Consider the following 27,899-nt stretch of genomic DNA (forward strand, 5'->3'; position numbering starts at 1 on the left):
CATTTATTGCGGTTATAATTGTGTCTGCTTTGCGTTCATTCGCTTGGAAATAGTAAACAATAATCACTATTTTCAACCCAGATGCATCATATGATTTGTGTATGTGAATATGTTTCAGGTGCCTCAATTCAATTAAGCTTTCGGATGCACCCCGCATAGTGCACCCCTTCCCAAAAGCAGCAATCATTTAGGCACCACCAAGAACTTTCTCGGTGGCTTGCCCTTCAAGATCTGTTCAAGCCAGATGTTGCGTATCTCCGATTCCTACGGATAGACGTGAATAATGCAAATAAATGACTCACGATGTAAAAATCACAGCACGAATCCTTCGACTGAATGGAATGACAAATCTCATACAGGTTTTGGAAAGCAGTCGTGAATCCATGAATAGGGCCGGAAAAATTTCCTTCTCATCACTAAATGTCTGGCCACAGATGGAAAGCTGCTTTGGTTTGTATTTTCTCGAAGTCCAATCTGCCAAGCGCTTTATTATCTGCCATGTATGGATTGATGTGCTTTTCTCCCATCCAGCCCATTTCCACAGTCGATTTATCCAGTGGAACATTTTGCCCCTCACTGTGAAAATGTTGGAATTCGTAGAGGGCACCCATAATACCCGGTCCTTCACTCATTGACATCGTCCACTGTGAGATAAAAACTCCATTTCCTAGGCGCTGCTCGGCCGCTATTGTATGTCGAGAAACTCCCACCACCTAGGTTCATCGCCTACAGCGATATACCAATGATTGTTTCTAGCCAGAACGGGTTGCAGATTTTTAGGTAGATTCGGATTACAGCAATAGTTTTGTGACCGACGATCCAAGAGTAAAACTGGCTTAGAAAACTTCGCAGGAGACTCGTAGCTTTCATCTCAAGCTTGAAAAATCCATATTCGAGAATGTCCTATAACCACGATGGTTCGGGCCCGGAAATGGATGGGAGGCAGGTCTGTCCTTGTCTGCTCTCAGAATTAGTAAGTCAATTGTGAGCTGCTCAGTTGTTTTCGGATGCCAATGTTCATTTGCCGCCTCTTGGTTTGTTGCTGGAGAGTAGGATGCATTGTGAGCGAAAAACACAGAGTGGCACATGCGACGCGGTTGGAGGGCTTCGCGTAAATCTCGGCGCTGAAGGGTAAGGTTAGGCTATGCTCCCGACTTCGACTTCTCTACTTCGTACTTTCTGTCCCAACAATTCACGCTCAACATATCCTTAATATGTAATATAATGGAAATGGAGGTAGACAGGTATCCGGATGTCAATCGCGCCAGTAACATGTCATCGCTCACGATTAATTCTAGCCGTGCCCCACGCGGAACTGCCTTTCCATGCCCCGCACCTGTTACCTTGACACTGGACAGACAGCACAGCTCCCCCGTTCCTCCAATGGACAGTTCAAAAAACAAAACTCGTACCGTGAGCGACGGTATATCAGATCTCTTCGTGATGCGATTTCATTGAAAGATCTATTCGGAGATCTTGAGATAAGCCGGTAAGATTGAGGAGGCCCATAATCACAGTGGCTGAGATGCGTGCCGCAGAAATGCAGTAGCTTTTCAGAAGATCAATGTCTTTCCCTCTTTAGCCATATTTCTCCATCATTCGCCATGTCGTCCCTGTATGCAGATATACCACTACTCCGGTCTAACAAGCAAATTAGACTGCTCCGGCTTGAGCAATCATCATCTGATTGTGATGACTACTGTTTCAGCTTGTCGGTACACGAATTTCACGATGGTGTGCGTCCCCCCTACATTGCCATCTCATATACTTGGGGGGATACCGTTCCACTTCTGCCGATAGTTGTGAATGGCAAAAAGATGCGAGTACGCCTTAATTGCTGGTACTCCCTCTGGCAGATTAGACATCATGGTTTTACTGATTATCTGTGGATTGATTCATTGTGCATCAATCAAGATAACAATGAGGAGAAGAATTTCCAAGTTGCCATCATGGGATCGGTTTATGAGTCTGCATTGTGGGTTGCAAGTTGTATTGGTACTGGTGAGACCATCAGTGTGATGGAGCCCGGCTTGATGTCTGATGGCGAAGAAGCCAAACTCGCCAGGATGAGACTCAGAGAAAACTTTGATCAAATACCATACTTTGATAGGGTATGGATCAAACAGGAAATTATTCTTGCACGTGATATCACGATCTTTTACGGACTGAAAAAGATCTCATGGGAAAAGTTTGATCTATTGATGAACATGGAGCGGAGACTATTGGAGCGGAAGTTGAATTCAGAAGAAAGTGCCGACTCTGGTATTTTCGATGCAATAGATAATGGGCAATGGTCAAGTGGTTTTTACGAATTAAATCGAGCACAAGAGATGCTACTCCAGGAAACCGAGATGGATTCTGCTATATCACAACTTTGCAATCATCGCTCAAGACCAGTGTCTGGTACGTTCGTTGACTTAGTTCTTAGATATAAAACAGCAAAGGCTACCAATTCCAGGGATAAAATATATGCACTTCTCTCCCTTCTTCCAGAAGAAGACCCCATCCGGCAAAACTTAGTGGTTGACTATGGACAGCCTACATTCAGTTTATTTCACACAATTGTAAGATTGGTGTACAGCGCGTACGAAGATATAAAATATGAACAAAAGCATCAGGTCTTGGGTTTAATCAGGGAATGGCTAGAGATTGATGAAACGAACGCGGAAATGAATGATTATCTGAAATCTGTTCCCTCTTCACCATCCGATTGGCTACCTTCTTCGGTTTCAGATTTGGCAGGTCCTTGGCTTAATGGAATTGATCCTCATATTATGCTCGATATCATGGAAATGTGCGATTTAGGCCCGCAAGATGAACTCAACGTTAGCTTGAATCTCAAAGCTCAAGAGTACACGCCTTTAGCCTTACTCAAACACATTAACACGTGGCGGCGAGATGATGAGAAATGGACCAAGAAAGATATACATCAGCTTGTGCCAATCGACCTTAAAACAACAAGAGTTGCCTTTATACGTCCAGCTCTACACACAAGTATTTCTCCAAATATGAAAGAGTTTCTGGTCAATGCAGATGTTCGAGTCGGAGATGTCATTGCAAAGATACTTTGGGATGGGCCCAAATCTTCCTACCACATCACAGCTGTCCGAACTGTAGCACATGCTGTTTTGCGGGCAGTGAATGGTAAAGACAAAGATAATGGAGAGGATATCCTCGACGACTCTGCCATGGACACTTCCGAAGATATGTTTGATAGCTCTTCGAACCACCCCTCAGAACAAGGGGATAGCCCAGGAGTTCTTCTCAAACTCCACAGCTGGGCGATTCCGGTCGGCCAAGATCTTACCCTACTGACTGAGAATGAAGAATCGGATTCTTCTTATTCACACCAGAATCAAAGCTTGGATAGATTAAAGCTACACCATCGGGATTTGTTGATACCACTGATTTTGAACAACAAACCGCTACATGCATTGCTGTATCCTACACCTAAAGGTTCATACTTTTCAACAGTTCATTCGGGCAATGACGCGGAATCTTGGAATCAAAATCGCCAGCCCAGCTCTCCTTCCAAGAGTGAAGTAGATTATAATTATCTCAGAGATGTACTGGGTTGAAACTCGCAAAAGCACTAAGGATAAGGGCATCGGCATTTAGATATTTCGGTGACTTTTTATGGCATTGGTACTCCGCGCTCGTTTACAAGGACGATTTGGAGTTTGGCAATGTTTCAAGTTGATGAAGAAGATTGGGTTTGGGTTACAGCGCCTTTTTGTCAATATTCGTGGATCTTCGTATGGATATCATGAATACATTCTTATGGGTTAATTAGTAGTGATCATGCGATCTACAACTTAATTCCTTTTTTTTCCACTATACGCATGTGTGTCGATATTGGACTCTCCGTCGACTCGATGGCCTGAAGGCCTTTTTTTTTCTCCTAGATATCCATCATGAGAACCTACCTCCACCTCCCTCAACCACCCACACAAACTTCAAAGAAACTCATATCCTGATATTCAAGAGGCAAAACCCAAGTACAAAGTAGAATCTCTTTTTTCGGCACAATAAATATGTGAGGATACATTTGCATCTATCATTTCACCATATCGCAGCAAGTGGTGGAGCTTCTATGTACAAAGATGGTTCTGTTTTATCCTAGGTGCATGAGAGTGATTGCTAGCATTGATAGTAGAGGCATCTGAGATGTGATGTCGGTGATTAAAGCTCGCGACAGTAGTCAACAAATACCGACAATGCTTTTAACACTATCACGACTCTGTCTGGCATTTTGCCATGTCCAGAGCTTGTTTAGTACATTGGCTTCCTCGGCCCCCTGGTGTGTGCTTGTATGTTCATTTCCCTGTTTGATCTTTTCTATCTTTGAAGTCAATGGTCTTTTATATAATTACCCTGAATACTCTGCTATCCTCAAATACTTATCCCTCATTTTGAATCTAATTGCGTTTACATACCCGGCCTTGATCGTGAAATTATTACTTAGTCGAAAGTGCAAGATGTAATTTTGTATTCCTACTTGCTTTTCTATTTAAGCAACAAGATAATTATAGCATGTTTCTATTATTGCCAGGCAGATGGTAGGCTATCCGAGATGGAAAATAGATTAGGATTTGTGCCAGTTTGAGATCTTTGATGTTAAGCATTATTTTGAGAGGAAACGTGTGGATAATAGCTTTTATAACTGTTGCCATGTTCGTGACGAAAGACCATGGTGATTGGCAGGAGTTTACAGATCATATTTATGGCGATAAACGTTGTAAATACAGAATTAAGGATGTCTCAACATGCACTTTCTCTTATTCAATTTCTGCGATGTAGAAGAATCTGTATAATATCTCAATAATCTGAACAACTGCCTTTATTTTATGCTTAAACTAAAAGTTTTTCCACTTCAATTTGTACTAGCAGGAAGCACATAGCAGGGCTTGTGCGGGATGTTTCGAGTTACTATCAAGAGTATAGCTCACTCCATAAATCCCACAAGGAGAATTTCATAGGAATCCCAGATATAAATTCATCAGTCTTAAGCGGCTTTTCTTTTTGCAATAGTAAGAAAAAACGATTGGGAATCTGAAAATGCGAATTTGACACTATGGTAGTTGGTTGGATCGAGTCTTTGAACTTTAAGTTTCTTTCACTGGCAGAGGTCACTGGTGGTTTGAGCTCTGGGTGACATTGACTACCAGAATTTTTCCAAGATGACAGCAAGTACTTAACTTTTCGACGAAAATCCTTCGAAATTCTTGTTATTAGTCCCCTGGACTATGAAAAAATGAGTGACAGTGATACATGTGATGATAACGGTAAACTATAGAGAGCATAGTAAAGTTACTCATTTCCTTCGAGAAATAAGAGGATCACTCCCTTTAGAAGTATCCCTCAACGGAGACTAGATCAAAATTCTGCTATCCAGATCTTGAATGATTGATTTGAGTAAGATCGCTCTATATGGGATTGGTCAATAGTATTTGAGTCATTTTTATACTCGCTCTTCGATCGCGTGCCAGCATGTAGAATTTCGGATATTATGGCACAGATGGAATATTTACCAGTCACACCGATCTAGATCTAGATTATGAGTTTCTTGGGTATATATTTAATATCTAGATCAGAAGTTATTATTCATCTTAATCACATTGGCCAAGTGTTATTCTAGAGACTATACACAGACTTACAGAGCGATAAATTATCTGGCAGCTAATACAAATTGGTTCCTTTAAAAAAGTAACTAGAGGCTAGCAGTTTACTTGTTTTTAGCTAATTCTTCCAAGCGTCGACATTTAGGTGTTAGGGATGACAGCGAGATGTGATACTGACAATAGAGATTTTTTGAATTTTCTAAAAAATACTCGAAAATGAGTGCGTGCGGAGACCTATCAGAAATCTGAAGATAATTCTACTATAGATCCATCTACTATTTCCATGTTTTTACGACAGTTTCGTATTCCTCCGTCTGGACTGTTCTGAAATCTTCTAGAGGGTCGTGTGGAGGTGCCATGGTTATCGTTCTCTGTCTTTTATATTCAAGCTTTCTTTTGTGATGTTGGAATCTTGCGGAACTCATCTCTGTCATATAAAAAGTTGAGAAGCTCCTAGAACTGAATTCCATAACCTAATTCAACAGGAAATCACTGCTACAAAGGTCCTGTAAAGGGCAACTGGTCTTGGATTCCAGTAGGAAGTGCTCAAAGGTATTTTTATGCGCCGGTATTATCATATGTCTTTCTAGACAAACGTTAAGTTGCCGATTGCGTAGAGGAATAAGTTTCACAACAATACCCTAACATATGTGAGAAATCTGGCACCAAAGTCACATCGGAGTCAGAATGCTTGATTATACTAACGTTTATGAAAAAGCCACTAATCATGTTGACAGAATCACTGAGTAAAAACACATTGAAGGATATACGAAGAAGGATTTCTGAAGTTAGGAGGGCGAATCGTGAGACCTCGTGTGGAATTGATTTGTCCAATTCTATTAATTATCATGATAATTAAGGCCAAAGGGAATATTAACATTGCTGGCAACAGGGAAAGTTCCTACTGACATTCCGTAAATGTCAATACACTTCTTTTTTTTTTTACCTTCAGAGTTACTGGTCTGGTTGCAAGCAAGTGCTAGAGACTTATTGTGTATCATATCTTCAAATACCTCATGTGTTTGAGTTCTAGATCACAAGCTGACAGAATAAACCGATACATATCGAACTTTTCTGCCATGTATATACATATGCCATAGTACTGCTTCAATGTGTGTACTTCTAATAGAAAACATGGAGTATGCATCATGAGTGTGACTGCATATGTTATTCAATGTTAAACTAACCATCAGATTCATCCAAATCTCTTATACTATACCATGCCAACATGTAAACTTGGGTTTTAAAAGGGTAGATGTGGATATCATTATCCCAAAATAATTTCTAGTAAAATATTATTTATCCTCACAAATTTTAGTCTAAATTTGGTATTCCCCTCCGAATCCAATATTAGTCGTCTTTATACTTTTATATAAAAAACCATTACTTTTGAGTTTCTCGAATCCAAAGTTCCAAGAAGTCGTGATGTTTATAAAGGCTTGCTCGCGTGCCAGGTTTGTCGTTCGGAACGAAGTGATGGTATAATCATTGTTTTGTTATATGATACGAGACACAAGTGTGAGGCTTTGAAGTTGGAATTTTGGCGGTGATAAGTATTCGATGGATCAAATGATGATAATATAAGTTTGAAGACAACAACTTGTAGTTGTATATGTTGCCGTGCGCCTCCCTTCCTATCTTTAAAATCCTTAAACAGAGCTCCAGATTAAACAAATAGGAATTTTCTATCAGGTAATGAAGGTTTATAGGCCGTGTACTTTACTCCTTGAGGACCACTCTCAAATGCTGGACAAAATAACATCTTGCTAGAGGACAACTTATATACCGTTCTCTCTCTCAGCGCGATCGATAGTGAGGGAGAATGGTTCGGGCTAAGCTAGCGTCAGATTCTGATGGCTTAACAGACATCCGCCAATTACGATTGCAATATCCTTAAGCATGGATGTAGATCAGCTCGGGCTATTTAAAGAACATTTTCTTCAAAAATTCTGCTTTCCTAGACCTAGAAAATTACACATTAACGCACCAGGGTGGAGGGAATTTGAATTGGCTTTTAATTCCACCAGATCGAAGAGTTTTATCTTCGTGGGTTTATTTTGCCACGCATCATTTGACCTATAGAAGGTAGAAGAATAGAATAAAGATGGTGGTCATTTTATTGACAATAGAGAAGGATATATGAAGGATGATGAGAAATCTTTCAGAGGCAATAATTCCACTTTATGGTTATCTTAAGAATAGTTTGCTGTCCATGATCACTGGTAGTATGTGACAACTATTCTTAAGGAATTTTTCATATGACTAGTCAAGTCTCTCAGTAGAAACTTTCTGAAGTTCTCACTGTCATTCGTTATCCTCGTGTGAAAATTGTGGCGGAGATTCATCCAGTTACCAATTACATCCACTAATTTACTATTTTACTACAAAGAACAAACACAAGCATGACTATATATAAGACTACTCTTACGATATCTTCGTGCTAATATTATCTATGAGAGACTGTGTATCACAATAAAGACTAGTCCTTGGGATCTAAATGCGCTTATAAATGAGCCTGATTAGATCCGAGATACGAGACTTCCCTATCTCATAAATAACAGGAGACTTTAATTCCTCATAGAACAGGGAGGTGGAATGAGTCACAAGTAGCTATATATTTGGCAACAATATATAGATACTGGTGAATAGATGAACATGGCAGCGGCTTCCCTTCACTGACGAACTAGATAAAGCTTCCAGTGTGCACAATATTTTGTCCAATTCCCAAAAGACACTAACCTATGATCAATCGAGCAGTAGATACAAAAGTTGGTTACTACAAATATGTTCTTGAATTTCTTTCCTGTGGTTTTCTGTCCTCATGAAGTATGTAGGATCTGGGCCCAAACAAGGAATAGTGTATATATACCTGAAATTCAAAGGTAAGATGTTGACCTCCTGGGATCTTGGCAGCATATGTATATATATTGCATGATGCATATAAGGAGCAAACAAAACTCAACTTTTAATTCATTCTTTCCTTTTTGGTATACTGTTTGTTTGCTTTCAATATTTTGATTTCAAAGCACTTTAATTCCGAAGGCTGAATACCTAACCTTATTCCTCCTTTTTTTTTTTGAATATATACTCGCAGCTTAACTGCTTAGCTAGAGAATCAATCAATTCAATCTGATGCTCTTTCTAGTCTCAATAAACCCAATATAAGATGACCATATGTCCCAATTTTAGGCAGTCCAGTTGACCAAAGCTCTAATACAGCATTCCTACCTGCTTCAAAGAATCTGCACTGTCAAATATACGATTTGTTGGCTCTTGCAGGAAGCAAAGCTATCCCTCTTGAGCTCACAATCTGTACATAAAGCGAACCTGTATTCCCTATCCTTTACTTTTTTCCATTGTACCATAGACAGCCATTGGGTCAGAGATATGGTGTTTATTGCAGCAGCCGCCTTTATACTCTAATTTCGTCAAGATGGAGTGTTGCTCACGATTTGGGAGAAAACGGATGTATGGGAGGAAATTACCCTTACTGCCACTTTTACATGCTTATGTGTAAACAGCACTAAAAACAAATTATCAACGACAGCAGCAGCAGCAGAAAAACGGCATTTTCTAACCCGTAAAGATATGGAGTTGTCAAGCGTGAATATTTATCACTGATACAGGAATTCACATTTGCAGATGCGAGATTCTATTAATCTTCCGTTTTGAGTTCATAGTGATTATCCTGTTGAAATGATGAAGAGAGATATTTCAGTTTACAGTCGAGTTCTAAATACCTAAGCCATGAACTTGCCTCTTGGTATGCTTGAGAATAATAATAAAATGTTTGTGAGTAAGAAGCGGGAACCGACATGAAATCAATAAGGTCTCTGAACGATTGTGAAGGAATAATGTGGGAGCGTTGTTAGAAAGTAGTCACTTTGAGTTAAGTTCTGCGTTCTTCACACATATAATAATTATATGATATTATATATCAAGAAAGCTTTCCCAGTAGTATATTAAGACACACAACACATCCACATCGATATCAATAAGCGAACATAAATACAGAACCCAAACAATAAACTACCCCACGACTTCATCATCCAAACCTTTTTTGTCCGCCTAGCTATTTCGTCGAGCATCTAGACCATCATGCTATAATTATAAGTAAAAGTAAACTCAAACCTCAACCCATTTCAATCCATCTCATCAAAGCAAATAAATCCCCAAGTATAACATTTCTCCCAAAGAAAAGACCCGAGATCATCTCTCCGAGGTAGATTTCTATTTCACTTTAGATAGAATCTAGAGTTCATCTCGATGATTCCAATTCTAAGATGACGCAAAGAAAGCTACCTATCGCTATAAGTTAAAATTACAATTAAAAACCTCCAATTCATTTTTTACGGATTAATTAGATCCAGTAGAGCAAAATATCAAGCGAGAATGCATCTAGATTTCCACATCATCAGCCAAGACCAGAAATTGCGGGAGTGATGAACGTTATCAAGGCAATGATAGTGATCTAGTTCTAGTAGAGGTTGATGCGCCTTATATTGTAGATCATTGGGCCTTTATCACACTACCATTAAGAAGTGAGACAAACACTACTTGAAAAAGTTTGGGGTAATGTTTCTTTAAATCCACTATTTATTGCCATTGGGCAGGAATTCCGAATTCCACGTTGGAGTTTGATACACATAACGGGTAGATTTTGTATGCCTAGTATCATCTCGATGGCATGTAGATCTGCATGTTTATCTTTATCTTCATTTCCGATCATTCTGTGTGCGAACTACTGGGGAATTCGAAAGAGGTAGATCGATGTAAAGCTTATTCCTGTCTCAAATACAGTATATTACTCTATCTAGCCTACACTAGCACAGCACAGCAAGTATATCTCCACCTCCATCTCCACCTCCACTCCGGAATCAGATTCATAACATTACATTATATACGTATAAGGTAAGCAAAGCGAGCAAGATAAATAACGACGGAGAGTCTAGAGCAGGATATAAAGCTATAAATATAATCCTATAGCTCAAAACAATACCACAACAAGAAGTTTCTAGGATGATTAACTTTTATGTAGATAAACATCAATTTTGACTTTTTGACTTCCCGAGTTCTTGAAAGGTACTTACCATTTCGAAGCTCGAAGATCTCATAAAATTAATTCCCCTGCAACCTAAAGCTTAAACAGTATATTCCTCCTCATCTGTAGTCACCTATACACAGTAAGATCTGATTAAAGTCCAACCGATAAAGCTAATTAGCTAACCCTAAACTTCCCCATCCCCAACCATCTTATCCAAACATAAACACAACACACAATCAAAATACAAATCAATACCACTCAACAAGCAACCCCCACCCTCCACTCAATCGCCTTAAATCTCAAATCTCAAATCTCAAATCTCAAATCTCAAATCTCAACTCCAAATCCTACCTACCTACCCACCGATCGCATCGCATCGGCCCTATCACATATATACATACATACATTAGGACTCGCACGCACGCACGCACACACAGGACGGCTCGGATTAATCGAAAATTCCCGCGGAGCGCACCAAAGGTTACATTGACTTACATTGACTACTTATGCAAGGTAAATCACTTCTAGCGCGCATCGCTACTACTGCGCGGTAGTATTTCTTATTCGCGAGATATTGTAGTGGGTTGTCATCATACATGATCGATATTGATATTTGGCATCTATATCGATATATGTATGTATGTAACCTAGGAGTATGCGAGCTCTCATAGGAAATTTTTCAAATGTTCCATGTGAGATTAATATTACGATGCTGCAGGTATATCTGGAATGGGGCTAGAGATACTCAGATATTGACGTGGGGGGGTTGTGTCTATATCGGGAGATTATAGGCGTGGATTGAATGATAGGGGAGGTTTTTAGATGGGATTATGATGTGCTGGGGGAGTGTTGCTGTGTGAATAATGTAATGATGGGGTTAGTGAGGCGATGAGTGTGGGATGGATGGATGGATGGATCATGGGGTATTTGCGCGGTCAGGAAGTATCGCGTACTGCATGCTCCACTGTGAGCACGTACCATGGGATGGGATGGTAAATTATAAAGGGAATAGTATTCTCCTATTAATAAAGTATGCTATACGGAGTACTTTCTAGCTGTACGAACGAGTAGGAAGTCGAGTTTTATGACGAGGAAAAAGAAATATGAAAGAGACGGATGAACGTATCCGTGGATAATGATCAATCTATTAAGGTCTAGGGGATGAGGCGAAGGAATATAGAAGAAAGCGGTGAGTAATACATGCAATGTAAAAGCATGACTCGTAAAGATGTAGAATTTAGTAGTTTTCCAGCTGCGAAATATTATCAGCTCTGATGGGATATTTCTAATTCCCACTCTGAAGCAACATCCCCATCCCAATCCATAAACCAAATTGTGAAATTATGCATTGACACTTCCCAGCTTCCAGCTCTCTATTTACACCTAGTTACAAAAGGCGTGTGTCAATTTTCAAGCCATCGTACCATTATTCAACATTATGAAGTGATATGAATACCGTGCGCCGAAACATTAATGATGAGAGGTAATACAATGTACGCACTAATGTTCAATATCAAATATTCGATATACGTGAGGGTTTCTGGATGGTAATCTCGCAAAGTACTAATGATAGCTAGCATAGCTACAATATAGATATGAGGAATGAAGAGATAGCTTAAAAAGTCCCACATCAGATAAATCTAAGCTCTGTTATTTCTGCCCAAATTTAGATAACTTTAACGAGGACATAGAACGGAAGACAATCCACGGAAATTGAAAGCCCGTTGCCATGTTTTACAAAAGAGTCTCAATTATTTGATAGTGACCTGGATGAAATTTTCTCAAAATGTTGGCACAGTGCCGACCGGCAGTTGACTCGAGGTAGCGGATAGTAAGACAATATGTACTCACTGTATTGTCATCACATCGCCTCGGGATACAAATAACCAGGAAGAAACTGGAAATCTCTGGAAATCTCTCGGGATCACCGAGCTGTGTGCCGTGCCTTGATTGCTGTGCCGTACATCGTCCATTCATGAAAATAAGAACATTTTCCAGGTCACTGGCCCAACTCTTTGCGAAAACTTTTCAAACTACCAGAGTGCCAATGACTTCATGGTACTCGAGTAGTAGATTGAAAATAAGCAATAACATAGCCACTTGAGAATCCATAAATACGAAAGCAGAATCTAGACACTCGAGCAGATATAATCGCCATCACACTAATCAGTTCGTATCCACTCAAACCTCGTATAAGCCAGTTCTCTGCTCTACAGCTAACGATGCACTAACAGAAAGTTTAACAGCCTACGGGGAAGTAACAAGCAAGCCAAGAAAACGTGACATATGGGCCTCTAGCGACCTCTGTTCCCGTCGCCATAACCTAGTGATAAACTAACAGCACTAAAATGACGATCACACGGGACGGAACCTATCTAGACTACTAAATAAGTATTTAAGGCTTGATTACTGACGGCGCGAATGCTAATTGTACTTATATTTCGTAGTATGGTATACTATAACACGGGATATAGTTATAGTTGGATTAAAAAACACCAACCATCACTTACCTCTAAGCCCCTCTAAATAAGGGGTCTTCTTTTTATTTCTTTTCCTTCCGTCCGCTATTGAGTTTAGTGTCTTTCAGTAATATAAACTCCGGGGAATTCGGAATATTAATCACCATTGATATTTTGGGAAGAAGGAAATCTCAGCCCTTGTATAAATTGCGTCTTGACTTACGTCTTGAAATATGTCTTAAGTGGTGATTGTCAGTCAGTCTGATTTAATTCATTCGAGAAACCTTCGAAATTTTAGCTTAATGCTACCCTGGAGCCTTATTTGAATCTGATTAGGGGCAAAGACATCACTATAACGGCCCGCAGTTCAAGCCCTGTTTTGTACCTGGAGCTAACTTTAAACTCTGATCAATTAATGCCCATTTATATAATATATCATAATATCCAGCACATTCGCTGCTGTATCGTACTTTATGATCTCGTATTGAACAATTGGATAGAGTAATAATGATAAAACCTCTAAAGATATTTCGAGATATTATCAATTACCATACATACTCACTCCTCTGTTCAAAAACCGGTTCTTACTTGTCTCGTACTGGCCGACATGACATAAACTTACCGACTGGGCATTCCCATTCTCATTCTCATCTCGACAATCCTAATTTTCCAGTACCAAAATACCGGAAACTTTAAATACCTATAAAAGTACAATGAGTGGGACCTTTCCAGATGATGAAGTCAGAGGCATGCGTATTATTCATAATATCATGGATATATAGTAAATTAATATGTAAAATGAGCAGATAATAATTTATCTGATGGTTTCTAGAATTTCTATGACGATCAATCAATTACAAATTAAGGCAAACGAAACCACTCAACCAAACCAGATCTGATAAAATTCCGGCAGGCACAATTTTCCAGGTCCAAAGTCCTGGGAGCTTTAAATATAATGTAAGGGATATGAGTAAGACCTTCTGCAATGTTGAGGCACAGCCATTATTCATTCATTAATTACCTTATGATATCATAAAATAAAGTGCAAAGACAGATGGATACACAAAAACCATCATGGACCCACCTAACCAACAAACAAACATCCAATAACTTCAAGCCTTCCTTTCATTCATCCCCCTCTTGAAAAAATGAAGTTGTCAACACAAAACAAAAATCAAAATGCTTGCGCCCGCCGGAAATCGAATCCGGGGCCCATCGAGGTTCTTCATTAGCTCTCGGAATCGAGAGTTATGATTGGCAACGATGGATTTTACCACTAAACCACAGGCGCGGGAGGTTTTCAATCGCTAAACTGTTGTTGCTTTTTGATGGAGGTGCCATACATATTTGAGATTATATACTATTTCACATTTCCCTTCACTTATTTAATTGATACGTAGGTATTGTTGGAAATATTTTAATAGGAATAGGAAGAATAGTAGATATTAAAAAATTAAATAAATGAAGTATATATAAAATTTAAAAACTATTACCAGATATACTATAAATATAAATAAGTTATACAGTATAGAGTAAGAAGATTTCTTCATTAAAAAGATCTTATCTTAATTTTTCTTACAGGCGGGATTCAGATCATTTCTTCACTAGGCTTTCGCGGATCACATTCCGAGGCGTTCCTGATAGATCTAGACTTACTTTTATATTTGTATTTGTATTTATTTATCCCATAAGATTCTAAACGTTTAAAGTTCTAAGTAATAGATTCCTACATTCTGATCATCGATTTACTTTATAATTCCCGAGAGAAAGTATACAGAGAAGAGTGTAGAGAAGAGAGAGCAAAGTAAGCGAACGAGATATCTTTCCCTGTCTTCCTTCTCCCTCAAACACATTCCCACAAAAACTCCCGGAAAAAAAAAAAGAAATCATTTATTTCTCATTTTTTAATCGCTAAAATACATCTTCCTTCCTTCTGACATCATATCATATCACATCACATTAAATCAAATCAATCTCTAACACTAGTTAATCACAGATGATCAGACCACATCATATATTCTATTCTTTGCCTTGTCCCCAAGCTTGAGCTCGAGCAAACTAAAGCGAGCTGGAGGGGACTGGACCGGAGTGCAGTACCAGTGTGAATACTAGAGTGAATACCAATGTAGAATCTTTGATGGGAGTGAATGAGTGAGTGAGCCGACTGAGTGGGGTAAAATATTCAAAGTTGATACTTTATAATTTAGAATTTATTAAAGTAAATCAAGAGAAAAGCTTTTATAAATAAATATAAAAAGTTTTTCTTTTAATTTTCTTATATTCTTTTAATATATATTTGAATATAAAATTCATATACTAAATAAATAATATCAACATTAAAATACTTAAGAAAAAATTTATTTAAATTTCTGTTAAAGTGAATGGTTCCTGCGTAGCACGTGCACAGGGCACTAGTCCTATTAGGACTAGATTGAGAAGCTCTCTGTAAGAGAGCTTTGCACTTCAGTAGAACTTAGAAGGTAGATTAACCTATTAGACCAATATTACCTCAGTTCTGCCCTATCAGCTTCCCACTATTCCCTGTGTAAGATCATTCCTTTTAACAATTTCTTATATTATTTTTTTCTTCTCTTATATAACAAATCTATAACAAACCTCCAAAAAACAAAAACAAATAAATAAATAAGCTTACACTCACAATACACCTCTTACAAAAAATTATAAAAATCTCCATCTCATTCCACATCCCATCATATCCCTCATCATAAAGCTTACCACACCACATATAATCCTACCCTACAGAAGATTGCCCTACAAGCGAGCTTACAGCGTACATAACCTTACAGACCGCTCAACAATCACAAACCATGACGATGATGATAATTATAAGATAATAGATAGATAGATGAGTAGTTCTCCGAAGAGCGAAACATCATACATGCCGTGTATAGCATACATTCATTTATTTACTCCCTGCCAAGACATATACGCAGTTCATTCACTCAATCATTTCCTGTATCAACAATATTGAAATACATACATACATATAAATATAAATGTTGAGCTCATCACATGTATTTATATTCTCCACAGCTTACTTACTTACTCATTATATTACATCGTATGTACTCCATACCTCGTACTCCATAGAAGAGGTATAAATAAATATACAAGGTGCTAATGCTCTTCGACTATTCCAGTTAATCAGATAGATACCTATTTCCCTTGGAGGAAAAAGATGAATTAATTTAATTGGTTTTTTTGACTGCGCGGTGCGGATAGTTCTGTTCTATCTAAAGGTTTGAGGGAGGGATGAGGGGATGGGAATGTTTTCTTAGGTAGGTAGGCAGGTAGGTAGGTAATTAATCACTAGTATTACGGACGGTAGATGTGAAGATAATCGTTGTAATCATACCTACCTATCAGGAGTTGATCTTAATGGATCAATCTAAGACTTCCGGAGCTCAGTTCCATTTTGCTTATGTTTATGTTTATGCTAATGTCTATGCTTGTGAGCAGTGAGGTAGACCGTTTGTTTTCTCGACCATTCGTGCGCAGGTGGATTTTTTGTGAAAGATCGTCATTTCTAATCCATTATTTTCCATATTTTCCAGTCGGACTTCAAGGCGACTACCGTGAGAGTGCCGTGCAGATAAGTACTGCGTACGTCCGAGCGGGAATTCAGTATCCATAATGCCCATTGAATAAAAATAAAGTCGTAGATGATCATGGAGATCCTCTCCACATCCATTCTCATAATTCGGCCTGTCATGAATAATCGACATGCTTCAAACAGGAGCCAGTCCGGCATATCAAGCTGTGATGGATTTTGCTTACAAAAAGATGGAAGAATCGTGATGGAAATTGAGCTCGGTCCTTCATACTAATATGTTAGCCGCTGTCAAAAATGAAGCTATTGGAGAGTTGGTCAATGATGTATATTAAAAATGCGGGATTGATCAATAGAGGGAAGTGTTTGCACGTGTTTGATCTGCACTCGATCTCCTCGAGTTCCCCTAAAGTCCGAAACAAGGTCTTGTTGGGCAAAGACAAGGCAAAGGCGTACAGATCACACTGTTGTGTAACGGCTCGGGCAATTATGAATCGGCATCAAAAATCGAACGTTGCGTTGAAGATATTTGATAGAGAGCTAAGCCAGTCGGAACTAAGTAGCTTGACGGAATGTAACCCATAAAGTTGCCATCCCGATCAATCAACCAACCATTCTTCAATATTTGTTGATACTTCTCAACCCCCCGAGCCGTGCCGTTACTAGAAAAAGGAAGGTTGGCGTTTGAATGTATCCCTCCAAAGTAACCAAACCGAAATAATCTTGGGAACGTGCGCAGGTCCAAAATTGGCTGCATTGAGGCTGCACGGAACGGCGATAGCTAGGATAGGGGATCCTAGAAGCTGTCTCACAAACCTTGAAGAAGCTCCAAACTTGAACGGGTGAAAGGGTTGTCCGCTACTTTGAAGAAAATAATACGAAATCTAGCCAGAGGTGATTGAGTTCATATTCTGCAGACATGACGAAGTTGGTTGAATGTTGAATTTTCTTTTCTTGATTAGATCGAGGATGACAATAGATCTCTGAATGAATTTGAACGCTCTCTTACATCAATCACGTCAAAGTCGAAATGAAAGGATAGCTGGTGGGTACAGGGTTACAAAATATCATGATAAGTTATAACGAATCAAGGAATAAACATGGCGGCAACGCAACCACATGTCATTACTGCATACTTTTGCCCAGATTACATGCAATCGGATCGAGGTAAACGAAGAGTTCTGATAGAACCATCCCAAGTCGATGGATCTATTGGCAATTGAGTGTTGCAGTAACCCACACTTGTGTCATGATTTGTGGGAAATGGTGAAGATGGCTTTTTTGGGCAAATGCCCTTCCGACCTCTAGATTATCGTGAGGCTGTCAATGATACCACGAAAAGACGAGCCGTGAATGAAGTAGCCAAGGATATGGCTCAATTCATCTGCTACAATATCAATGTACATGTATACGGAGGATGTGTGTAGCACACATGATGTAGGGTCTGTGTGCGGTGCATGCCATGGTTGAAAACTGTTGTAGCTGAATGAGAGGAGGTCGAAAATATTTTGTGGTTTTCTGCTTTTCTGGTACTGTAACCTCATTCTACACAACATGAAAAGCAGCACAACTTCATCCTTTCTTTCTCGCTTCCAGGTACTAGGAAAAAGTCGACCCCATTTCTCGAAGCTGTCTCAGTTTAGAGAAATAACCATAACTATTTTCATACGTTCGGTAGATTAGGTAATCTTACATATATTTTGCCCTATGAATTTCAAGGGCATTGTAGATGTCAAAATACGCGCAGCTCCCCAGGACTTGAGCAGGCCGGCACCTCGGTAGTCCATTCTATTTTCAGGGGACTACCGGATATTACCCCAAAATGGAAACAGAAATGGGGGTAAGTTAAATTAATACTACCAATTAGGAACCCCTGTGAATAGAGTTCCCTTCGATCATCCCTTCAAGTATTTGCCAAAGGGGAATGAATGGATGAATGGATAGAAGCACATGTGGTATCGATATCACACGGTTTGGCCTATAGGAATACTTTGCCTTGAAGTTACTCCTTGACCAGTCCTTGAACAAGCATGAAGAAATGGTAACGTGTAGGTGTGAGCGAGCTGAAGAGGAACCGATGAGGATTTTTTTCACATCACATGAAGGAGGACAGACATCAACATTATGCCTTTAGCAGCATGCGATTTTGAGAATTCGCTGTTCATGTCCAGCCAGGTACTTTGTTCAATTAGCCTATGACGATCGATCCATCTAATCCATCCTGCTTTCCTGGATACCCCCATTAATGCCCAAACAGACTAGAGTGGTGGAGTAACGCAACATGACCGATTCTTTCTTGTGTGACTTTCTTCGAATTCCATCCAATTTTGCCCATCTCACTCAAAATCTTCTCCCAAATGATAGAACTCCAAATCTTGATCCTTTTAAGTTTCACTTCATCAAGGAGAACCCTTTCAATTATCTCTCTGATAGTTATTCAACCTTCGTTCTCTGTCTGGCAATACTCCGTATCGACCTGGTAGTCTTTTCATTGACAAACCCCTTCATTGACTCCTTGCAAAGTTCATTACCATCAATTGGCTCAAGGCAAACCCGAAGATCCTACTCTGTAGTAAGGTTCACCAGTTATGTACGATGTACCAATGTACATAACAATCTAATGGGCACAGCTCTTTAATTGGCGTGTGCGGCCGTTTCGTCCCTCCCTCTTTTGGGCGCACACTCTGCTTCTACTCCACTCAAACTCACGAGTAGCCCCTTGCATATTGGATTAACGTGCATCTCTAAACGAAAGAAGCAAAGAATCCCTAGTGCATACGGAGGGCAAAAGGGTCGACAAGGTAAGCAAAAGCTCAGAGATCCTTGGTAATGGCCAGAACTCATCGATCAAGACTTTAGTCTGTACTCTTCACACCTCCGTAGTATTTTATCGTTACTCGGCAGCTGATGGAAAGATTCAACATAATTGGCAAGAGAGAAGCCAACAAAGTAGCCTTGACCAAGTTTGGTAGGGTAATGTGTAATATCCTTCGAAAAAGACAACATAAGTCTTACCAAAGTCTAAAGTCTAAGGTCACACGAATACCCCAATTATCTTTCTGGGTTGTTGCCAGAGAATCAACGGAAAATCAATTGTGAATCCTAGTCATAATCTGTTATAATAATAATAACTGGGGAAGATATGACACTACCCTAGCAAAAGTTCGGAAGAGAGAACAGAAGAAGAGAGAGAAGAAGAAAATAAGTCCAAACGTCGAAGAGTGGAAAGTCTACAGCATCATATCTATTATCACATTACATCAGTGCCCGCCGACCTACTTACTTCCTTCCCTCAATCTTTCATCATCAGAGTAGAAAAAGGAATAAATTCCAAAATCAAGTCCAGAACGACATTCACAAAATTCCACAAAATTCCACAATTGCAGTTATTTCGATTTTCTCTTGCACAGTGCACATGGCACATTTCCTAGCTAAAACCGGGGATTCATTGATTATCTACAAGGTAAAGGAAGAAGCACAAACCTAGGAACTCCGCCAAAAGGAAGATAACGGTCCTGAGTAATAGAAAGAGAGTGATAGAAAGAGAGTGAGTGGCAAAGAGGAAAAGGGAGAGAGTGTGTGAAAGAGAGAGGAGAGGGGATATAGAGATAGAGATAGAGATAGATAGACGGAGAGGGGGAGGGAGAACACTCCATTTTGAATGCGACATTCACTACCTACAATTAATACCACTCCGAACATACGACCACAACACAGCACAATACAACCACTCCTCATATAATCAAACCACAAAATCGATTGAAATCATCTCCCATCACCCGAGGAGATTCAAAAGACAATCTCTCATCAGAAAATCAATTCAAATCAAGTCGAATCAATTCACTCAGTTAAACTCGGTTCAATTCAGTTCATTCATTCATTCATTCATTCATTCATTCATTTACTTACCACCACGATCCTCTTTTTTCATTAAAGAAATAAAAAGCTTCCAAGGTTGCATATGCAAAAGAACGATCGACCGAGTCAATTCAAACCACCCTTGCGTTTTACCTGTGCATCAGAGAAATTCATCACCATCATCCTCCGTACACCACCAGGGCCCATCCATACCAGCACTCGACAACCCTGAAGATACCTTGTTTTAAGTACAAGTACCCACCTCAACCCATACCTTCTTTTTGCTTGTACCTCCCTCCTCAATCCCCAATCTACCATTCTGCACGCACATCTGCACCTTTGGACCTCTGCACCTCTGCACAGCTGCACATCCATCTGCACATCTGCACATCTGCATCTTCATACGCCAGTGTACGGACAGGTGGGGGTTTTACCTATTGTCTTTCCCGGTCTCGATTCAATTCCTCGGTTTCCTTTTTTTAACAATCCAAGTTTCAACGCATTGATTTCTCGCGTTTGGAGCATCACGAAAATCATAGCCACATAAGTGCATCCGAGACCCCCAGCGTTATTGACAAATCGACTGGCTCAATTCAGCTCTTTTAATCTCTCGATACACCTGGATACTCCAATAGCTTCGCTGTCAACTGGTGTCAAACTTCACTACATCCCGACTTCAATAAACTTTGCCTCGTGGCGAAAAGCTTTTATTGCGATTCAGGGTCCTTCGCTCACTTTATTCTCAACTAGCCATCCATACCGGTCTATACACTAAACACTCGCGATAACGACTTAATTCTTAATACAGCGAACATCAAACTTCAGACTCATACACGACTCTCCTTAAACTACACACGAAACGCCGCAAAGAAACACGGTCGTCTTTTCCTTTTTCTCCAGTACTGGTACTTATTCGCTGAAATCGACTTTTTGGCTTGTCAATTGCGAATTCTCTCCCGAGACCAAGGTTCAGCCGATTTTGGTATGCAACCCTTTCCATCCCAGTCAAGCTTCACGATATGATATGATATGACATGACATTCCACACTCCCTCACTCCTCATTCCTCATTCCTCGCTATTGACTAAAACAAAACTTAATCCTTATCCAAAGTGTTCTTGCTAATCTCCACTATCATTATCAGATTGTGTTTACAGTGCGACGAATACAAAGGTCGATCCGAAAAGGAAGCATTGAGAAAACAACATCAAAACAAAACATAATCAAACAATTGATACACGACACTACCAAGTAGATTATCAATCTGTTGGATCATATCGAAGCAAAGGACCAAGGAATCTGGAGATCGTCTTGGATTATTCGATATAGTCGCAATTTGAAAATCTACCCCAAACCTTCCAACAAGGATATTCACAGGAGAACACCCATGAGATCTTCCAGAGGCGGCTCATGATGGTGAACTCGAATGAGTCTGAGCATTCGAAGCGCACAAGTGCACAGGTAGCGCCTCTTACAATACAAAAGGGTCGATCGCGTGGGAATAGCAACGCATCTTCCAAAAAACACAAAAGAAATACTTCATCCAAGGGTGGTAGCCAAACAACTTCTACCGGAAATCAATCACAAATCACACCTCCTGCAACTCCCAATGCTTCTCAGGAGAACTTGAATCAAATGGAACCTCCTCCACCTGTGTTTCACAGTTTCCTAAGGGCCTTTTACCCTTTCCACCCGACATATGCTATATCGGATTCGACCGTCACGCTTCCGTTAAATGAAGGGGATGTGGTTTTAGTACATTCGATACACACCAACGGTTGGGCAGATGGCACATTGCTTGTTTCCGGCGCGCGTGGTTGGTTGCCCACGAACTATTGCGAGGCCTACGACCCAGATTCCATGAGGAACTTATTGAAGGCATTACTAAACTTTTGGGACCTTTTACGGAGTGGTTTAACTAGTGATAGTGAAATATTTGGAAATCAACAATTTATGCGAGGAATTATTGCTGGTGTTAGATATTTACTGGTGGGTGATTTTTTGGGCATTGTGAATCATAAATCCTTGCTGATACGGGAATAGGAAAAATCAAACTGCCTCACTCGTGAATCGCCAATTGTACAGAGCAATGATAATCTTCGAAAGAATAGAAAGGCTCTCTTGTCGGACCTCTCAGCGCTGGTCAAGACAGCCAAACAACTACAGGACTTTGCTACTTCTCCTCCAGCGAAAACCGACGCGGAGAGCGTCAACGACATTATTGATGAGATGATTTTAAAGGCTTTCAAAATTGTTGTGAGGGGTATAAAATTCTTGGACAACTTGGAAGAGGATGCGAAACTTCGACAGCCCCTCCATAAAGTCATGGCAACCGTTGCTGAGGAATCATATGTTCCACCTACTCCACCAGCGGACTCGACGTCATTTAGCGGGGCACCGCATACAGACCCTGCAGACGACACGGCATCCCACAGAAGCTCTATACGAAGTTCGGCAAGCGGCGCTTCTAGTTCCCTGCCATCGGAAGAGCAGAACAAACAACAGTCGCACAAACGGGTATCAACTGCGTGCCCAGCTGTAACCTCGCGTCCATTATCTATTTCTTCAACACAGGCTAAAAGGGCTTCCGTATCTCACCGTGTTTCATTTATAGCCTCCGTACCCACTGAGCAACGTCAAAATCTTGTTTCTGAGAGATTAAACTGTGGTCATGATACCTTTCTCTCATATTTGGGATCATTCATCGGACGGCTTCATCTACAAAGCCAGTCTTCACTAGATTTACTCTCATCAGTGAGGCAGTCAGTAACCGCCGGTCAAGGTTTATTGATTGTAGTCGAAGCGGTATGTGCTCACGACAGCCAAAGCGCCGACTTGTTGAACAATGCTCGGAACGCAATGTATGACAAAATCAGTAAATTAGCGCTGGCAGCTCGGGATATAGTTAGTTCATCAGGTGTCGATGAAGACGATGTTGTAATGGCTCAACAGAATGGAGGATTACTAATGGCGGCCACAGGATGTGTCAAAGCTGCCGGAGAAGTTGTAGCAAAGACCAAATTTGTGATCGAGCGGATTGGTGACTTCGAATTTGAACAAGTGGAGGGCCTTGGAATTAACGTTGCCTCGATAGATGTCGTACCTAAACATACGATACAAGAAGATGAAGTTATTGAAGAAACACCAGAGCAACATTCCTCGCGCCCTCCTCCACCACCGCTAGTAATCCCAAATGTTTACGAGAAGCCATTACCAGAAGTACCCCTCGATTCTCCGCCAGCAACAGAAGTCAAACGAATGTCCAATCGACTTTCGAATACTTCCATTCTACCTCCGCTGCCCAAAATGGGTGCTCCTCTAATGAGCCAAGAGGATTACAGTCCTTCGGATCGTGCTTCAACAAGCGATGGAGAATTTCAATCATACAGATCAGCTAGTATCGCAGTGTCTAGCACAGGAACTAGTAGCAGCTATATGCGGGATTCAGAGATCAGCATGATTTCGCAGACTTCTACTCGGGCGACTACACCGGACCTCACATCGCACAAACCAAGAAATCAACCATCCATATCAAGCATCTGCATGAGCGAAAGCCAATCGACTTTTGCCGATGATCCATATGACCTCGAGTCAAAAATGCTTGAGAAGACTTTCGCCCACGAGTTACTACATAACAAAGAGGGTCAAATCACAGGTGGTTCAATTGCGGCATTGGTAGAACGACTTACTACACACGATTCAACTCCCGATTCAATGTTTGTTTCGACGTTCTACCTTACGTTCAGATTATTCGCGTCTCCCATTGAGCTTGCCAATGCTCTGGTTGATCGTTTCGAATATGTTGGCGAGACTCCACATATCGCAGGACCCGTGAGGTTGAGAGTCTACAATGTATTTAAGGGCTGGTTGGAATCGCATTGGAGAAAGGTCTCCGACTATGCTGCACTGTCAATCATCGAAACATTTGCGAATGATAAACTCAAGGCGGCTCTTCCTGCCGCGGGCAAACGGCTTTACGACCTAGCGCAAAAAGTATCTTCTATAGATGGATCTTTAGTGCCTAGGCTCGTTTCTTCAATTGGAAAGACCAGCACATCTTTCGGTCAATATGTACCAGCAGATGTACCGGTTCCTCCTGTTGTGGTAACCAAGAGCCAAGCTGCAGTTTTGAAGAACTGGAAAATGGGTGGGAGCAATCCTTCTATCATTGAATTTGACCCACTTGAATTAGCCCGTCAGTTGACCATTAAGGAGATGAATATCTTTTGTTCCATCATGCCAGACGAGCTTCTTGGAGCCACATGGACTAAGGCCAGAAAAGGTGGTTCTAGCGCGGTAAACGTTAAAGCCATGTCCACATTGTCAACAGATCTTTCTAATCTCGTTGCGGATACAATCCTGCAATACGATGATGTCAAAAAAAGAGCAGTCATCATCAAGCACTGGATCAAGATTGCGCACGAATGCTTCAGGCTCAACAATTATGACTCGTTGATGGCTATTATCTGTTCACTCAATTCATCTACTATTGTCAGATTGAAGAAGACTTGGGACCTGGTTCCTCAAAAACGAAAGGATATGCTCAAGGCTTTACAGACAGTTGTTGAGCCAGAGAAGAATTACGCAGTTCTTCGACGCAGGCTTCATGATCATGTACCTCCATGCCTTCCATTTGTAGGCACCTACCTCACAGATCTGACATTTGTTGATGCTGGTAACCCAGCCACAAAGCAATTGGCTGATGGTACATCGGTGATCAACTTTGACAAGCATACCCGCACAGCCAAAATAATTGGCGAGCTACAGCGTTTTCAAATTCCTTACCGTCTGGCAGAAGTCCCAGAACTCCAAGAGTGGCTTCAGGCTCAAATTGTTCGCGTCAAATCGGCCTCGGATCATGAGAATGTTCAGCAATACTACCGCAAGTCGTTACTTTTGGAGCCTCGCGATGTCTTGGTTACCAAGCCCAGTCCTGTGGACTCGGCAGTTTCCTTCACCTCTTCACAGGGAAAGGACAAATTTGATATCTTTGGATGGACTCACTCATCAAAGGATAAAACACAAACACCCATTTAAGCAACTTTTGACATTTCTCTCACCGGTTATCAATCGCACTTATTCCGGATTCGGAACACATTACACATACATCATGACATTCACTTGATTTGATACCCCTTTCCACTTTGAATAGCGTTTTAGCGAATGATCTTTTTACCCTAGGAGTTTACACACGGCGTTCTCGACAGCTCGCTCATAGAAGCGCGATAGCTTCCATTTTATTTGTTTTGCACCACACTTTTACATACTTGAATACCATCACATTTGGGTATCAAGATTCGGCCCTGGGAGGGATAAAAAAAAGCTTTTTTTTATACTCATAATTGTATACTGGTCGATCAGGAATTGTACATCATATCTTTCCAACTCTTTCATTTTCTTCTATCTTGTATTGTTCTTATTATCGCCATCCCAGATGGGTGCGCGGTGAAGGTTATCATGGCCTGTCTGGTATGGCCGGGGAAGATGGTGAGGTGGATGGAGTTCAGGGAAATTCAAGCAGAGAACATGCATTTTGGTATGGAATCTCTCGAGGGATTTGTTAAGAGGTATCAATAGGGAATTGACCTCTAGTCATTCGCAGCATTAGCAAAAGCAATTGGTATATGGATGAGCTCGCGCTCGGGTTCTAGTTAGTTCATACGTTGGTATTGGTATTTTGACCGGTCGGATGTATGGAATGGGATGGGAGAAATCATATATTATTTTGTGTGGACAAGATTGGAGGACGGCGGGAATGGAATGGACCGGTTGGAATGGATTTTAGATGAGGTTCATGGATATGATTAGATGAGGTTGATGGGATGAATTGGGGAAGATGGACAATAGTTAGATACCAATACCAGGCAGAAAGGAAAGGCAAGCCACGGCAAGGCCGGAGAAAGAAAGGCTAATGAAGATTATGACAAACATATCATTGGTTCGTGTATGTGTTTTTTGGTGATGAATTCTTATGTGACGTTGTGGTGAAGTACTTGTTAGACTGTAGACATTAGATTTGAGATTTTAGGTTTTGGGTTCCTGGTGTATTCGGAATGGAGTAAATGTTCGGTGCCCGATTTTAAGGGACCGATACTAGGGGCTGGGGTTAGGGGCCGATTGGCTGGTGCTTGGAGGGGTTTGGAAAGTGAAGTGGGGTGGGTGGTGGTATGGTCGAGTGGAGTGGTGGCTCGGATAGCGAATTAGAGAGGGGGGATTGATGAGTTTAATGGATTGAATAGATTGATGAGTGAGGGGGTTAGACTAGTAAGTGGGATCGATTATTGAATGGATTGATTGATGGATGGATTGGCTGGGGAGGGTGAGAATTTGGGATTTTGGAATTTGGAATTTGGTTTTATTTTTTTATTTTTTTTAAAAAAACTCACAATGTTTGGTGTTTGGTTGAGTGTTAAGAGGCATTTGTTAGGTGGGAGTGTGGTAGAGGCTAGGTAGCGGGGAAGGGAAAGGGAAGGGAGGGGAATGGGAACTAAAACATCGGGGTGTAATAGACAAGTGCTTATTAATGTCTTAAAACATAGTCGATATTTATTAGAGTCAGTCAATGATGACAAAGTATGTATATGTGTGAATGCACAGCATGATTCAATGGTATTGCTGTTGTACATGTATTTACGTGTCTTTGCAGTATATGTATGTGCCGTCAAATGTAAAGGTAGGATACGATGTACTGGCAGTAGAACAATAGGTGGTTGATATTGTTCTATTGCTTTGTAGAGCTTTGATCTGAATGGGATGGGTGGATGGTGGATGATGGATACATGGAAAGTCATTTGTCAATCTATACTCGAGATCTTCAGTGGCAAGAATGATAAAAGGAAACAATTGTTAATATTCTCCTCAAACATCTTCCTTTCCTCCTCAACTTTTCGATTGATTGCACCATTTTCAACTAAATACATTGATAACTCCACAATTGAATCCTCTGCATTCCATGGCCCCACCAACACGGACCTCTCCATTATCCAAGTGTAAAATCTCTGCAAATCACGTGCTGGCATTCTTATCTTTGTACGACTTTATTCTCAGCACTAGACCTAGGCGGGGTTCTCAAGATTAGCCACCCCTCTTTCTGTTCCAGACACTAGTAAGAATACCTAGCACTTCTGCCCTCAAGGCTTAAAGAACAAACAAAAACCTTTTTATTATCTCAAAATCACACATTCACCGCTTTTCATCCCCTCAACAACTTCTTCTACTTCTTCTCCTCTTCTTCCTCTTCTCATCCTTCCTACAAATACTTCCATCAGATCACTTTGAAAATATCTTCAAAGTCTTTACTTCAATTACTTTCTTCTTCCTCTTCTTCTTCTCTTCTCCACAAAATTG

At 40.5% G+C, this 27,899-nt stretch overlaps 7 protein-coding genes and 1 non-coding gene across 8 annotated transcripts; 5 read left to right on the forward strand and 3 right to left on the reverse strand.

Moving 5' to 3' along the window:
* Positions 1 to 416: 416 nt before the first annotated feature.
* On the reverse strand, positions 417 to 638 carry SS1G_10912 (predicted protein; the record flags this gene model as incomplete). Its single annotated transcript, XM_001588415.1, has 1 exon — positions 417 to 638. One exon carries the CDS (start codon positions 636 to 638, stop codon positions 417 to 419), a length of 222 nt encoding a protein of 73 aa, XP_001588465.1.
* Positions 639 to 1,949: 1,311 nt separating this feature from the next.
* SS1G_10913 (hypothetical protein) lies at positions 1,950 to 3,578 on the forward strand (the record flags this gene model as incomplete). Its single annotated transcript, XM_001588416.1, has 2 exons — positions 1,950 to 2,403; positions 2,440 to 3,578. 2 exons carry the CDS (start codon positions 1,950 to 1,952, stop codon positions 3,576 to 3,578), a joined length of 1,593 nt encoding a protein of 530 aa, XP_001588466.1.
* Positions 3,579 to 5,725: 2,147 nt separating this feature from the next.
* SS1G_10914 (predicted protein) lies at positions 5,726 to 5,980 on the reverse strand (the record flags this gene model as incomplete). Its single annotated transcript, XM_001588417.1, has 2 exons — positions 5,726 to 5,866; positions 5,915 to 5,980. The coding sequence occupies 2 exons, from the start codon at positions 5,978 to 5,980 to the stop codon at positions 5,726 to 5,728; spliced, it is 207 nt and encodes a 68-aa protein (XP_001588467.1).
* A 4,323-nt stretch (positions 5,981 to 10,303) lies between these two features.
* On the forward strand, positions 10,304 to 11,404 carry SS1G_10915 (predicted protein; the record flags this gene model as incomplete). The annotated part of the gene is made up of 6 exons (XM_001588418.1): positions 10,304 to 10,383; positions 10,454 to 10,532; positions 10,660 to 10,703; positions 11,076 to 11,178; positions 11,220 to 11,303; positions 11,384 to 11,404. 6 exons carry the CDS (start codon positions 10,304 to 10,306, stop codon positions 11,402 to 11,404), a joined length of 411 nt encoding a protein of 136 aa, XP_001588468.1.
* A 2,904-nt stretch (positions 11,405 to 14,308) lies between these two features.
* Positions 14,309 to 14,415, reverse strand: SS1G_14676. The gene has a single exon. It is a non-coding gene; the product is annotated as a tRNA-Gly (tRNA).
* A 2,169-nt stretch (positions 14,416 to 16,584) lies between these two features.
* SS1G_10916 (predicted protein) lies at positions 16,585 to 17,030 on the forward strand (the record flags this gene model as incomplete). The annotated part of the gene is made up of 3 exons (XM_001588419.1): positions 16,585 to 16,615; positions 16,700 to 16,720; positions 16,981 to 17,030. The coding sequence occupies 3 exons, from the start codon at positions 16,585 to 16,587 to the stop codon at positions 17,028 to 17,030; spliced, it is 102 nt and encodes a 33-aa protein (XP_001588469.1).
* Positions 17,031 to 17,795: 765 nt separating this feature from the next.
* On the forward strand, positions 17,796 to 17,918 carry SS1G_10917 (predicted protein; the record flags this gene model as incomplete). Its single annotated transcript, XM_001588420.1, has 1 exon — positions 17,796 to 17,918. One exon carries the CDS (start codon positions 17,796 to 17,798, stop codon positions 17,916 to 17,918), a length of 123 nt encoding a protein of 40 aa, XP_001588470.1.
* Positions 17,919 to 21,965: 4,047 nt separating this feature from the next.
* On the forward strand, positions 21,966 to 25,589 carry SS1G_10918 (hypothetical protein; the record flags this gene model as incomplete). The annotated part of the gene is made up of 2 exons (XM_001588421.1): positions 21,966 to 22,526; positions 22,596 to 25,589. 2 exons carry the CDS (start codon positions 21,966 to 21,968, stop codon positions 25,587 to 25,589), a joined length of 3,555 nt encoding a protein of 1,184 aa, XP_001588471.1.
* Between the last annotated feature and the right edge of the window lie 2,310 nt (positions 25,590 to 27,899).

The sequence above is a fragment of the Sclerotinia sclerotiorum genome, genomic scaffold, assembly GCF_000146945.2.
Source record: "Sclerotinia sclerotiorum 1980 UF-70 scaffold_16 genomic scaffold, whole genome shotgun sequence".
Lineage (NCBI taxonomy): Eukaryota > Fungi > Ascomycota > Leotiomycetes > Helotiales > Sclerotiniaceae > Sclerotinia > Sclerotinia sclerotiorum.